This window comes from Corapipo altera, unplaced genomic scaffold (assembly GCF_003945725.1).
Source record: "Corapipo altera isolate COAL_440 unplaced genomic scaffold, ASM394572v1 65, whole genome shotgun sequence".
In the NCBI taxonomy this organism is placed as follows: Eukaryota; Metazoa; Chordata; class Aves; order Passeriformes; family Pipridae; genus Corapipo; species Corapipo altera.
Genome location: NW_020884891.1, coordinates 12,470,684 through 12,485,269, shown reverse-complemented (window position 1 = coordinate 12,485,269; position 14,586 = coordinate 12,470,684). Strand labels below are relative to the sequence as shown.

At 35.8% G+C, this 14,586-nt stretch overlaps 1 protein-coding gene across 1 annotated transcript in view; it reads left to right on the top strand.

The window, feature by feature from the left end:
• FMR1 (fragile X mental retardation 1) overlaps positions 1 to 14,416 on the top strand; it is a 27,835-nt gene extending 13,419 nt beyond the window's left edge. The window contains 9 exon segments of the mRNA XM_027645264.1: positions 2,092 to 2,262; positions 2,379 to 2,457; positions 3,362 to 3,471; positions 6,430 to 6,516; positions 7,888 to 7,959; positions 7,961 to 8,084; positions 9,415 to 9,594; positions 10,633 to 10,715; positions 12,452 to 14,416. Coding sequence (XP_027501065.1) covers positions 2,092 to 2,262; positions 2,379 to 2,457; positions 3,362 to 3,471; positions 6,430 to 6,516; positions 7,888 to 7,959; positions 7,961 to 8,084; positions 9,415 to 9,594; positions 10,633 to 10,715; positions 12,452 to 12,613 — 1,068 coding nt within the window. The 3' untranslated portion in view covers positions 12,614 to 14,416.
• Positions 14,417 to 14,586: the final 170 nt, after the last annotated feature.

Below are 14,586 nucleotides of genomic sequence, written 5' to 3'. Positions count from 1 at the left end.
AATGTGCGTGACAAAAGTTGGCTGGTATTTTTTCATTTTGACATTTGTGTTTCTTGTAGATAGAATAAATATAAAACTAATTTCATCCAAAGCTGAAAAGAAAAGCTTCAGATAGTAGAAATCATAGTTATGATTTCTACTGAGACACAGATGTAAAAACAGACTGCACACGTCCATCTGCAGAAAAATATTTAGTGAACACTTTGGGTTTACTGCGTTATTAATAACAGTTCACTGTTTCCATCTAGTAGACCTTTTTCTGTGTCTCGTACTCACTGAACATTAAAAGTCTGCCACTTTTTTTCTTCTGGCTGTTTTACCTTTCCTGCTTTCTGAGTCATTATCACTAGACCAGCTCCTTTTGTTCCACTGGTGATCTTTTTCTTTTTCTGTTGTACCTTTTTTCTGCATATTGGCTTCTTGACTTGCACGACTCTAATTCTCAAATGTGGCTTTTAGAGCATCAAGTAAAATAGCTGATTACTTTTTGTTTACATTCTTTCCCAGTGAGTCTGACTTAGTTCTTTTTGTTGTTTGGTTTGGGGTTTTTTTCACATACTAAAAAGCCTGAATTTAAAAGTGTTCTGCATTCTGGTTTGTATTTCATTATATCTAAATAGAATTCAGTCATTGCTACTGTGTAGCTATTAATATGCTATATGCACAGGTTTTTTTCTTATTAATGTGTTGGAAGAAACTAGAATACAGAATTTCTGATGTTTAAATAAAACACCTAGTAATATATCACTTACAGAAAAGCTAATGATATTTTTAGTGCAAGTACTATAACTATGCTCTGACTGTCATAACCAAGGTCCCCAGTGATGATGCAGTTTCATCTTTTTTTATGTATCATAGACAGTTGTGTTAACAACTGATTGTTGTCTTGATCATCCTGTTCTCTACTCTCATTTGACTGTCTGTAACAGATGTCAGCTAATAAATCAGCATTTGGATTATCTGTTAGAATGTAGAACTCTGAGCATTTAAAATAAGTTCAGCTTTACAGTTTGTCTGTAATGTGGTTACTAAAGTGCTTGATAGAGCTCTGAGTAGTATTTCATGGTACTGGGATACTTACACCACTATCTCCTATAGCCAGTTCTTTGTGACAGTGGTTTAGCACAGGATATTTTATCAGCAGCTTTAACAAGAGCAGGTCAGAAAGCAGAACCAGTTTAGTTGGGAGAGAGTAGGGCTTGCTGTGGGCACTTCTTGGTGTTTTCTCAACCTCTGTAGGGTCTCATATTGCTGAGGTTACACTGCTAATTTAAAGTGTGCTTGTGTATGTCTTCACAGTAGTTATAGCTTTGATTGTGATGCAGGGACATGTATAGGATTATGTATTTTGGGTTTTATCTTTTTTTCTTCCTTGCAAAACACTCTTTCCTTAATACATTATCACAGTTGGAAATTCTCTATCTTCCCTCAATGCATTAAACTATTGTTCTTGTGTTCTGTTATGCTCACACTTGTGAGTTCTCAGACTGACCCTTCTGTCTTTGTGGAAATGTGATTCCTGGATGAAGTTCTAAAGTTTTTGTTCTCTGAATTCAGACAACTTACAATATTCAATATAAAGATATAATTGCAGTTATACCTTAATTTTTGTCTTATCATATATAGGCGTGGATTCTTTATTTTACTTTTTTTAAGTGCAGTAGATATGCACAGTTGCTCTGTTTTCTGTAGAATTTTTGTGCTAGTGATTGAGTTCTTGCTGTCTCCTGCCACCTGTTGAAACAGGTGCATTTTTTTAATCAGAAATCATAAAGTTTGCTTTGCTAAACAACACAGCACTTATTTTACTACCTTACATGAATGCTGTCTTACCTAGTTACACCTGATAGCTGTAGCTATTAAAGGGTAATTCAAAATACAGAGGTGTCAACACAGCTAGAGGCCAACCTTACGTTAATATTTAAAAGACTTGTGAAGGAGACTCTTCAGTGTTTTTGAAGAATGCATTAAAAGGATTGATGGAATAAAAAGCAGGCTAAGTACCTGACTGAAAAATGGGCTCAAAATTTGTTGATGTGTCTCTCCAGTGTACTAATAATCAAAGTGAGCTGGCATTCTGTTGTTCTTCAGAGTTCTAGGCAACTTGCATCACGGTTCCACGAACAGTTTGTTGTACGTGAAGACCTGATGGGTTTGGCCATTGGCACTCACGGTGCTAATATTCAGCAAGCCAGAAAAGTCCCTGGAGTGACTGCCATTGACCTTGATGAAGATACTTGTACATTCCATATTTATGGAGAGGTAAGTTCCCTTCTTTAGCCTTTCAGAAAATACCCAAAATAAACAAAGAAAGAAACAAACAAGCAAAACAAAAAACCTGGGGAAAATGAATCCTGTCATACATGTTTCTATTTTAGGATCAAGATGCGGTGAAAAAGGCAAGAAGTTACCTTGAATTTGCTGAAGATGTTATACAAGTTCCAAGAAATTTAGTAGGTATGTCAATTCTGGAGGCTAACTGTGTGATAGGAAGGAAAAATGCCTTCTGAGAACTGCCTTAAACTAGAAGCAGTGTGCTGAATGTTTAAGTACAAGTAGAATAGTTTCTGGATATGAATTTTTGTCACACGTGGAAAACATCTTTGACATGGCTCTAAGCTTTTCTTGAAAGCTGTGATTGAAGGATATGGCCTTTCCTCATTACCTCCCAAGCTGCTTAGCTTTCCTACCATTTTTCAGACAGCAAGTTGTTGAGGTTGGAAAGAACTAAAGTTTTCATTTTCTTTGTCTCAGACTAGGACGTCTGCTTCGTAAGATAAATGTGTGCATTAGTGCCATTGGAGTACAATTGATTTCCATTTTTATCTTTGATTTTTTAGTGAATTATAGACTACTGTCAAATATCTCTACAAAGCTCAGTTTCAGAGAAGAGAATTTTACATCTGGCTCATATGGTATCTTTGGCTGTGTCAGAAAACTTCCATCAACTAAAATTTTGTAAATGAACTAAGTTTTGCTTTGTGCTCTGCACAAAAAATAGTTACAACAAATGCTAGGGTATTGTAAAAGGATTCTTTGGCTTTGGTTGGGTATTTTGAATGCAAACAGCAATGTTTGTAAATCACTGAGGTTATTTTAAACCAACCAAAGCAAAGCCAAATAAGCTGCAAGATAGTGAATATTTCTGTAATCAGTACGTGTGACAAGTTAACACCCCAAGCTTACATAGACATTTTGGTTTATGGCTCATTAACTAAACCTGTGTTGTAGAGGATTTAAGTCATTTTGGACAAGTTCTTGCACTGATACTTAAATACTCTTGTGTAATCAGAGTATAGCAGTACTCTGAGGATTGGGAGGAAACCTTAAAGGTGGAATGTTCTGTATGTTCTTTTTGTAGGAAAAGTAATAGGAAAAAATGGAAAACTGATTCAAGAGATAGTGGACAAATCTGGCGTTGTAAGAGTGAGAATTGAGGCTGAAAATGATAAAAATATTCCACAAGAAGAGGTATGTTTTCAGTTATTATGATTTCTCTATGTATTAATTGGTTGTATTCTACCCAGTGATAAATTAAATTCTTCCTTGTGTCTTTATAGTGGTAAGATAAAGTTTTGATTAAAGTTTGTTTTCTGATGGAGTCCATCTTACACTATTAATACTGAGAGGCATTTTTATGTAAATTTGGCTTATCTGTGTTAGAAAAAATGTTTTTTGAAGATTTTTGGTGATGTACCTTTTTAGAGATTTTATCTTACTCCTTTTGGAAGCAATGACACATTTTCCAGCATGTACTAGGCTGTAAATCAACATATATGAAACTTAGTTTTCATTCACTAATCTGCTTTGTGTTTGATCTCTTATGTTTTTACCTGGTTTCATTTTTTTTTTTAGAAATTTATGTTGTCATGAAAAGCTTGTGCTTTTTCTTAAAACTCTATTTTAAAAAAATATTACCTACTTTCACAATAACCTGTAAATTGTAACCTAAAGAAAAACAAGCATGAACAAGGTGAAAATCCAGGTTTGCCCAGGAAGGCTCTCTCAGCCTGTAAAGGGAGTTAATGACATCCTGAACTTTTTAATTTGAGGCACTTTTATGTGGGGCTGCATCGAGGGGCAAAGTTGCAGATTTGCAAAAAAACTCAAAGCACGAAGGTTTTAACATCTCAGTGCAAGAAAAGATTCCCTGCAATTTCAAATGTGAAATGTGCTTAAAGAAAACTGAACTGCCTTTAATTTACTTCAGAATCTAAATAGATACCAGTTAAGAACCTTTGCTACATTGGATAAGATAGGGAATGTGTTTCTGGAGCCCTTATGTTCTTGCTTGAATAGTTCATCCTTTGTTTTATCGCTGTGAATCTGTTACTGAGGACTCACAATCCAATTTCCATCTTTCTGTGAAGGGTGACTAAGCAACTAAATGAGGGGTTTTTACTATTTCACTAGTTTTACATCTAGCTGAAAAGGTATTGTATTTGTTTCTGATGATAAATTCCTGCATCATAAAATAGAACTAGTTTAATAAGCAAGAGGGTGCTGCTCTTGCTGCAGGCAGTAGATTCACAGAAGGGTAAAAGAGCAAATACTCATGGCTTCAATTAGTATGTCAGGCTTTCTTTTTTGTCTTCTCACTTGAAAAGGCTTATTTGCTTACCTTTTTCTATACAAAATGCAGCTTTTAAAGATTACCTTGAAAGCTTTTTTTTTTTTACCTGCCAAGCTGTGCATTCATACTTCTGTTTTACCTGGTAATGACATTTCTTACACTGGCAATGCTTGCACTGCCTCGTGTGTCGGTTGTGTCATACCAGGAGCAAGGCAGAAATCTGGGATCACATCTTGGCAGGTAAGAGTTAGTTGCTGTAAGTTGAATGCAGGTTTATTTCAACTAAGAAATACACATAATCTCCCCATGTGTGAACTTGGACACTGGAACCCTTCTTGTAGTAGAACAATAGTTCAGTTAAATTTTAATACAGCATTGGGCTTTTTTTATGTGACTGAGGTGTTAGAATACTGCCCATTAATTTCAGGTACAGTTTTATGCATCTCATAATTTTATAACAGGATCTTTAGGTTTTTCATATTTTTAAAATGAGATAGGTATTGTTTGAGATAGTAATATATTTATCTCTAAATTTATTATGCATATAAGGTCTGCTCAGTATTCACCACTGCAGCCAAGCTGAACATTGGTACTTTTGCTTTGAAGACAAAAATAAGGTTCAATAAATAAGTACTTTGATGCTTTTATATGGCTGAAATTGCTTGACATGGTTACCAGCTCATACTCTTAATAGCTGGCATTGCTATACCTTAAATCCACTGCTAAAAGCAACAGCAAACATTTTCTTTAAATGCCTCTTTAAATCATTTGACTTGTGATCTTTTAATAATTGATACTGTGAGCTAGTTAAGGCCAGTTTAGTAGAAATTTCACTGTTCTTTATCAGATTGTATGAAATATTTATGAAACTTAAAATACCCCAGATAATAAAAGATTTCAGTCAACGATGCCTGTGGCTAAAAGACTTCTAATGAGTATGGAAGTTAGTATTGAGGTTTCTTAGGACTAGAGGACTGTGTATATATTATTTTTTCTTGTTACTAAATGAAGATGTGTGAGGTCTAATGTAAGTCTTTTGTATGTAAAAGAAAGGGGGAAGAGGGGGAGAAAAACAAACAAGACCTGAAAAGCTGAGCCAAAATTACAGACTTACCACTCTTGGGGAACCTTGGCATATCATGCTGCTCTTATTTCTTGAAACAGTTGTGTCCCAAATAATTTCACTTCTGCAGAAAACCTTCCTTTGGAATGCAGTCCTGCTCGGGTTGCCTAAATTAATCTTTAAGTATTTTATCTCCGAGTATCATCATTTCAGACACTAAATTTCCAGCTTTACATTTTCCATCTATTTGTTGAATTGTTTAACATGCTTGAAAGGTGAAAGAAATGTAAGTTAGAAATTGTTACCTGAAGTACTTACTCTTTCTTGAATATGTTTTGGTTTGCCTTTCACAAATGTAGAGATCCTCAAGAAGGATCAAGTTCTGTTTCATGACATGATGTTCATTTGATTCACTTTTTTAAAAGATCAAAGGTAGACTGAAAGGACCTGGTGTGAGAGTATAGATGTGATCAGCAAAGGTGGTATTAATTTTGAAGGGAGGAAACATGTACTGTTTTAAATTGACTATTTTTTACTTCTTCAGAAAAATAAAAGTTGGCATTGTGATGCAAATGGTCTAAATTTCCTTGTGTAAAAAAGCTCTTTGCCTAAAGGGAGTCAGACTACATGATCTAATCAGTATCAGAATTTAAATAAACTGTTCTCTGATTTACCTTTTAATTTATGCTTATCTGTGTTGTAAGACTTGTTTTCAAATTTTACAGTAATATGTTGGGTTCTCTTCAGAATTTGATGCCTAATCAATAACCACAGGACTCTTACTGTGTTTTAGGGCATGGTACCATTTGTGTTTGTGGGAACCAAGGATAGCATCACTAATGCAACTGTTCTTCTGGATTATCATCTTAATTATTTAAAGGTGAGGAAAACGATGCTGCTTTACCACTGATTTTTTTTTTTTCTATCGATACTTAAGATGGTAGCAGTGTGATAACTAAAGTCTGTTTGGGCTCTAGGGCTGTTGAAAAATTGGGTTTATAACAAGTTTTCCATCTAAAAACAAAACGTTTTATTAAAAGAATAACTTATCTGAAAGGTAGGACGAAAAAAAGCTTTTTTTCAGAATGCAAATTACAGATAAATAAGAAAATAATCTGTCTCAAAACTACTGCCAACTTTATATAGAGGAATAGCCAGTCCCTCATGGAGCTGCAAAGCAGTGTTCTATGCAGGATCTTATAGACTGTGGGCATTTCATGCAAAATCCCTAAACTGCTTTTTCTGTAGTGGATTGACATTTCATACTAGAGTATATTTTGTGGGCAACTCAGCTTCATATGTCATGTTTGCCTCTTGGCTCTGGAGTTGAATATGGCAAGGGATGTGAAGGGAGACAGGACTTTTACGGGTTTATTGGCAGCAAAAGGAACACTACAGACAAAGTGGGCCTGCTGCTGGATGGAGTAGAGAACTTGCTCACAAAGGAAAGGGATGAGGTACTGAATGTCATCCTAAGTTAGGGGTTTGTTATTTGTAAGATATGTCCAGGCCCCTGATACCAATGAAAAAGTCTGGAGGAATGAACACTTAGGTCTTGCGAAAGAAAGATCAGGTTAGGGAGCACCTTGGGGAGGAGGAGTAAGGGATGATATGCACAAGTCAGTGGGAGCTGCAGAGGTCCTGGTATCACAATGAAACTTCTGTCAATAGCTTTCTCCCCAGTTAAAAAAAAAAAAAGGTGGTTTTGATGTTAGCTAGACAACATGTCAAACTGGCAAAGGTGCTCCATGAATGTGTTGTTGTATCTCTTTTACCCAGTTATATATGGTGAGAATGCTGTGTGCTGGCTGCCTCTGTGCCAGAGTTACAGCACTTTGCTCTCTGTGCTTTTATGCTTCCTCACATCCCTGGCAGTGTTCAGCATCATTACATAGGATTTAACAGCAGGGGAACCACTATCCCTTTCTATGAAACAATTCTCTTACATCATAATTGTTTAATAACTTTGATATTTGTTGTGTGCTATGCCGTAAGAAGCTTGTGTTGGGATCTGAGTGCTTTTTCTCAATATGTGTTTTAAACAAACCTAAATTTGTAAAGTGTGCCACTGGGAGAATTGTATTGGTAGCAAACAGATTAGAAAGTCTTTTTGGTAAACAATTTCTTCTCAAAGCTGAGTTACTGTTTAAGTAGATGATTAGTTGCAATACTGAAGTGCTCTTTCTTCCTGAGAACACTCAGATGATTAAACAGTGGTTCCACATGACTTGCTGTGCTTGTGTTTGTGTAGGAAGTGGACCAGCTGCGTTTGGAAAGATTGCAAATTGATGAGCAGCTTCGGCAGATTGGAGCTACTTCCAGGCCCCCCCCCCAACCGCACGGACAAGGAGAAGGGGTACATGACCGACGACGGGCCCGGGCTCGGCCGAGGGAGTCGGCCCTACAGAAACCGGGGGCACAGCAGGCGTGGGCCAGGCTATGCTTCAGGTAGGTGACTGGGAGGGCACTTAAAATTTTAAGAGTAGCCTACTGCTCTCTAGGTTTCATGAAAAAGACTGGACTTGAGAACATAGCTGTTACAACAAAAGTGCAGTTAATATTGAGTATTAATATTTGAAGATTAAATAAGGTTTTATGCTGTAGAAAACACTTGGAAGTGTAGTGCTCTCCTGTAATCTACACTTATGCAGTTCCTGTCTCTTACACCATGCTTATGTCTTCTGTAGTATGGAGCATACATAGTTATACCCTAACTCTTTAGGGCAAGTACTGTTATTTTACCTGTATTTTGAACAATTCCAACAGTAAAGCCTCAGTTTTCACTTAAGCCTGCATGAGGTTGTCATAATATAAATATTTATAGGTGAAAATACTGTGTAGCTCAATTTAAAAAAACCAAAACTATTCTCATATTAAATTGAACTTTGATGTTTTTACTAGAAGACCATAGTCACCAAAATAGTGTGTTCCTCTTTGAAACCTTGTATAATTCATTAATGAATAGTTTTCTGGGTTGTGCTTCTTCAGAGCAGTCTGTTACTTCATTATCCATGATGTAGGTCAGCTGATGTTTGTCCTGACTGAAAAGCCTTCAGTGTGAGCTTTGTAAGACAGTCTTAGCTGGCATTCTACATAATACAAAATTAATGTTTTTGTGCTGTTAACTGTTTTTAGAAGATGTGAACTCACCTTGCTGATAATATTATGGGGGGAAAAAAATGGGGAAAAGAACCAACTTTTGTTAGTGAAGGTGATCTACTAACTGGAAAGATTATAATGGTCATTTATTTTGGGTTTGATACATTTCTAGCATTCTAACTTTGTTCTCTGCTTTTGTAGTCTGTTACAGGCTGTTTCATGATGGAATTTTTTTTCTTTTCATAGATGAGTTGCAGTGGTGAGAGGAGACAGGACAGGTTATATTCATAACTTTCAGTTTCAGAAATATGAAGGAGTCTAGTCTATTAGACTTATGTTTTACTAGATTTATTACATTTTATAGTAGATTTAATAATCTATGGTAAGCTGATAACACCAAGTGACTGTGCAGCACACTTAACTATTTAGCCCTGAACACACAACTAACTTTTATTAGTGTATGTCTTGACTGTTTGAAGAAGTAACATGTATTATGCACCTTTCTGTGCTGTATATGTTATAGAGGTTGGGAGGCAAAAAAAATCCCAAACCTGTTTATTAACAAAAAAAAAAAAAAAAAAAAGAAGAAAAAATTTAATATATACATTTTTGATTCTGCTGTAGTAATTTCATGCTAAGCTACACTGGCGTGTTTGGATTTTTTTCACCCTCTTAATAGGAACTAATTCTGAAGCATCAAATGCTTCTGAAACAGAATCTGATCACAGAGATGAACTGAGCGACTGGTCGGCGGCCCCGGCAGAGGAGGAGCGGGACAACTACCTGCGCAGGGGGGACGGGCGGAGACGTGGAGGGGGTGCACGAGGCCAAGGAGGGAGGGGGCGTGGAGGATTCAAAGGTAAATGGAGACTTCATTTTGGAAAAGGTGTCACTGTTGGAATCCTTCAACAAAACTCACTTCTGTCAACCTCTTCTTTTGTCACCTTCTGCAACCTCCTGGGCATCCTGGTGGCCCTCTCCTGAATTCTCTCCACTTTGTCAATTTTTTAAATTGAGTATTTTGTTTCAGATGTGTTGAATGTTGAGCACAGGGGAATAATCCTTTTTGACCTCCTTTATTTTGGTGTAGTTTTCTCATCATTTGTTTTCCTAATCTGCCTCTTGCCTCAAGTTTGTAGGCTGTGCCTTCACGCATGGACATCAAGGAATCGAGTTCTAGTTTATCAGCAGATACAGAAAAGTATTTTATAATCTGTATTAGTCATTCAGCTGTCAATATTCATATCTTCTTGTATTTTATTTGCATGCAGTAGGATAAGATTGTAATGTATGAGTTCAGTGGAAAGGACCAGGCAAAACTAAGATGGAAGAACTTAAAAAATTTTTCTTGAATATAAATATATACATTAAGGTTATAAAACTTGATCATGTGATGTTTCATTGTATTTGTTTGTTGAAATACTTTAGCCTACAACTCTACTTTTTTCTTGAAATTTTTTTCAAAGTATGGGTGTTCCTTAATTTAATAAGATCTTTTGAAAGAAGGTAGTGTGTAATTTAGGAAGCTCGTAAGTCATTAGAAAAAATGTGATGATGTTAAATCTTACTGAGGTTGATTGTGTACTTCTCTTCAATGTTTAATCATTTTGAGAAGTGTTTTTTCTTTAGTAGACAATCTCTTTTAAACTGTGGTGGTTTTAAACACTGTAGTTTTGTCTATTTTATCACCTGAGAACATTTTCTTTAGCAATTTTTTTGGCCCATCATTTAAGAACTGTTATATGCAAGTAATAATGTTCAGTATAGTAATATGTTAGTTTAATGTTCATGAGACAGAACATTTTGAAGTAATTCCCTACTGTGGTTGTGTAAAATTTAAGTGAAAGGAGATCAAGTGTCCTTTTTGAACAACTTAGTTGATTAATTCTTCTTACAGGAAACGATGAACAGTCACGAACAGATAACCGTCAGCGTAACTCAAGAGAGGCAAAAGGGAGAACAGCAGACGGATCTCTTGAGGTAATTTTGCTCATATGGGAAGTCTGTACTGTTTAAAATTGCACAAGTGTCATATAGTAACGTTAGAGTCTTCAAGGCTGCGGGTGACACAGTAGCCTTGTGATTCCTTGTTCCTTAATTCCCTAATCAGATATACAAGAGTTATGTTACAAAATGACACAGATGCACAGGGATCTCAATATATCAGGTTGTGTAAAGATGCAACTTTGCTATGTTCACTTGGCTCTCTGTGTGGAGAAAAACTGTCCCAAATCACAAGTCCCAAGGATTTACTAACCAGCTTCATTTCAGTCTTTGTTCTTGGTAGCTTTTTGTTTTTACCTTTTATTTCTTGCTGCATTGTGTATTGCTGTCTGTCTTCTATGCACCTACAGGAAGAGAATCTTTAACACTTTTTATAAAGTGTTGTAGCCAGAATCTTCAGAGTAAGAAAGATTAAACTTAGAAACTACCTTACTACTAAACAAAACATTTGCTATTGAAGCTAGAAAGTAAGTTAAAAACACACATCAAGAAACCTTTCAAGTAATAGATTAAAATACCTTAAAACTTTAAATATTTTACAGCCTTTTACAAAGAGATTTCTACATTTTTTTCAAATATTTTCTTTCATAAAGTTATCAGGCTCATACTTTAGGTGTATATGTTACGTTTCCCCACATGGAAACAGTTTGTGTCAAATGATAACATGCAAACTTTCTACTGTCTCTTGCTGCTTAGGATGAGTTATGTTGGGAGGAAGAAATAATGAGCAGCTGCAAGCTGCTGCCTGCTCTGTGGTGTTACCAGGAGTCATGGTTCCAGTGGGAGATGGAGATGACTCTTGGTTTGGTTTTAGAAAGTCTCTTTAAGAAAGGGACAAAATGGAACAAGTGAGCAGAAGCTTAGTTTTCCAAGTGGGAGTGCTGAACCTTAAAGGTGTAGTAATTGAATATGCATCCGAAATGCAGACAATTAACATGGCAAAAAAATTATGGCCATACAAGTTTTGTAGTTAATCAATAATTGACCTACAAAGTTTGAAGTAGACAGTGAGGAACTGTGGTGCTGGAAAAAAAAAACCTAAGGCACTTAAATTAAGGGGTATTTTTCTCCTGTTACTCTGAGATTTGGATGAGATTATATTTTATAAGAAAATAAGCACTTGCATATTGTTGAAACCTGGCTAATCAAGTTGTAAAAGTCTTATTTCAAGGAATAAGTATTTACCCCCTTTACAAGCATAAAAATTTGCTTTCAACATGCTTTCTTGAATTTTTTTATGACCATTTAAAAAGGCTGCAAAAGTTTTTGAATGGATTAGATGGAACTTTTTTCAGATTCAAAAAGGGGCTGAGTAGATTTTTTTTGTGTGTGTGTTAGAAAAGCTGCCATGAAATGATACTATGTTTTTTGAGAGGCTTTTTGCATACCAGGAGTAGAAAGTTGAATTGTTTGAGGTCGAATGATCTTCCAAAGATGTATCTGATATTAGTCCTTCCAACTTTTTCTTGCACAAGCACACTGGAATTTTTTTTTTTTTAGCTTTCAAGGGCTGGGTAGATTGAGGTTTTTTGTTTCAGGTGATTTTTTTTTTCTAAGTCACAAGTATGTGGCATTTTTTAAGAGAAAAGAAGTTACACACTCCAGCTGGAGACATGTAACAAAGCCATGAGGGTATGGCACTATTTGCTCCTCCCGGATGGCCAAAGGGTGGAAGAGAGGAGAATGCTTTATATAACTCTGAATTGTTCCAGATCAGAATTGACTGCAATAATGAAAGGAGTGTCCACACTAAAACATTACAGAATACCTCCAGTGAAGGCAGCCGGCTGCGCACGGGTAAAGAACGGAGCCAGAAGAAGGAGAAGACGGACAGCGCGGACGCTCAACAGCCGCTGGTGAACGGAGTCCCCTAAACTGCATAACTCTGAAGTCATATTTCCTATACTGTTTCAGTAATTCCTATTCCATGTTAGAGAAACTTGTTAGGCCAAAGACAAATAGTAGGCAAGATGGCGCAGGGCATGAAATGAACATATGTTCTCTGTTAGCCTTTTTTAACATCGACAGTATGCAGTTGTTTTCAGAAATAAGAAGTTATTCAAATATTTGCATAAAAATACCTGAACTTCCGAAAATCGCTTCCAAGTACATATTGCAGTTCAAACGATGAAAGATTCCTTTTTTTTGTTTGTTTGTTTTAAAAATACTGAGCTGTGCATTGGTAAACTTTCTGTTCAGTTGTACCATTTTAACACATCGGGTCAAATTCACTGCTCAATTTCAATTTTCAGAATAAATAGTGTTTGCAGTAATCAAATTGGCTTCTGTTTTCAATCTAACTTACCAGTTCTTCATGAAATGCTATGTCGTTTTATGTCCTGTGTCAGTTCACATTCTGGTTCACCTTTTTCAATATTTTGGTGGACCCTGAAATATGTGTGATGTAACAATTGTCATTTTCATTAGCAAAAAAGTTGTATGATCTGTGCCTTTTTTATATCTTGGCAGGTAGGAATATTATATTTGGATGCAGAAATCAGGGAAGATGAGTTGGTAACACTAAATGTAAAATATATGTAGCAATCCTTGTCAGACGTTAGTACTTTATAGACAAGTGCATGCTTTCCATAATTTTTTCCTTACATAAACATTCAGTTAGGCAGTTATAAGAATAGGAAATTTATTTTGCACTGAAGATTTGGCAAATAGTGTTATTGAAAAAGGGGTGTAATTTTTTTCTTTGTAGGCAGTACAGAAGCTTTTTTTTAAAAAAAAAAATTTAAAAAAAAAAAAACCTTTCCATTGTGGAAAACTAAAAAATTCATTGTTACTGAGGGAACAAGTGTAACATGTTCACAAGCTAGTAATGTGTGCCTGCTATTTGGCCAGATGACCAGCCCAAAGCATTGATGGTTTTCATCCTCCTAAAATTTTTGAATTGCTTATTTTGATTTGGGGGCTATTTCAGGAGAGGTAGGAAAAAAGTCACCACGTGTAATGCCCTGGAAGGTACAGATACAGGAGTCGGAGATGTCGGAGTTAGAAGGAAAGTTCATCGTATTTTGAGGTACAAGGTCCTAATTACCAGCCAATTTGAAAGTGTCACAGAATTTGATCCAAAGTACAGGGAAGGGTGGGAAGTGGTGGGAGGAGCTGTGCTTTCCTTCGTTTCTGATCACACGTGAAACTTACTGGGCACAACTGCATAAGGACCTTCATTTTAATCCATTTTTATTCAGATTACTCCAGAAGGAGAGCCACTGTTTATGTACAGAATTGTACAAACTTGACCTTGCCTCTGATGTATTTTGTGAGTTTTTTGTTTCTTTGCTTTCTTCATTCTTTTTTTTCCTTGCATACAGGTGAGCATACTAAAACTGGCAACGAACTGCACATGATTTAACAAATATAAAAATGTCTTAAAAAGTATTGCCAAACATTAATGTTGATTTCTAGTTATTTATTTTGGGAATGTATAGTATTTGAAAACAGAAATTGGTACCTTGCACACATCATCTGTAAGCTGTTTGGTTTAAAATACTGTAGATAATTAACCAAGGTAGACTGACCTTGTAATGTAACTGCTCTTGGGCAATATTCTCTGTACATATTAGCTACAACAGATTGGATTTTATGTTGACATTTGTTTGGTTATAGTGCAATATATTTTGTATGCAAGCAGTTTCAATAAAGTTTGATCTTCCTCTGCTAACTGATGTTGATGCAATCCTTATGAATGATTGCTTTTAAAAATCTCAACTTACAAAAAGTAGAAAGAGGTATTTCTTTGTTTAGACTTTAACTGTAGCCATTGTTTATTTACACATTTTAGAAAAGTCTCAAGTATTACCAGTTTGCAAAAATACAGCACATAATGCTCAAGAAG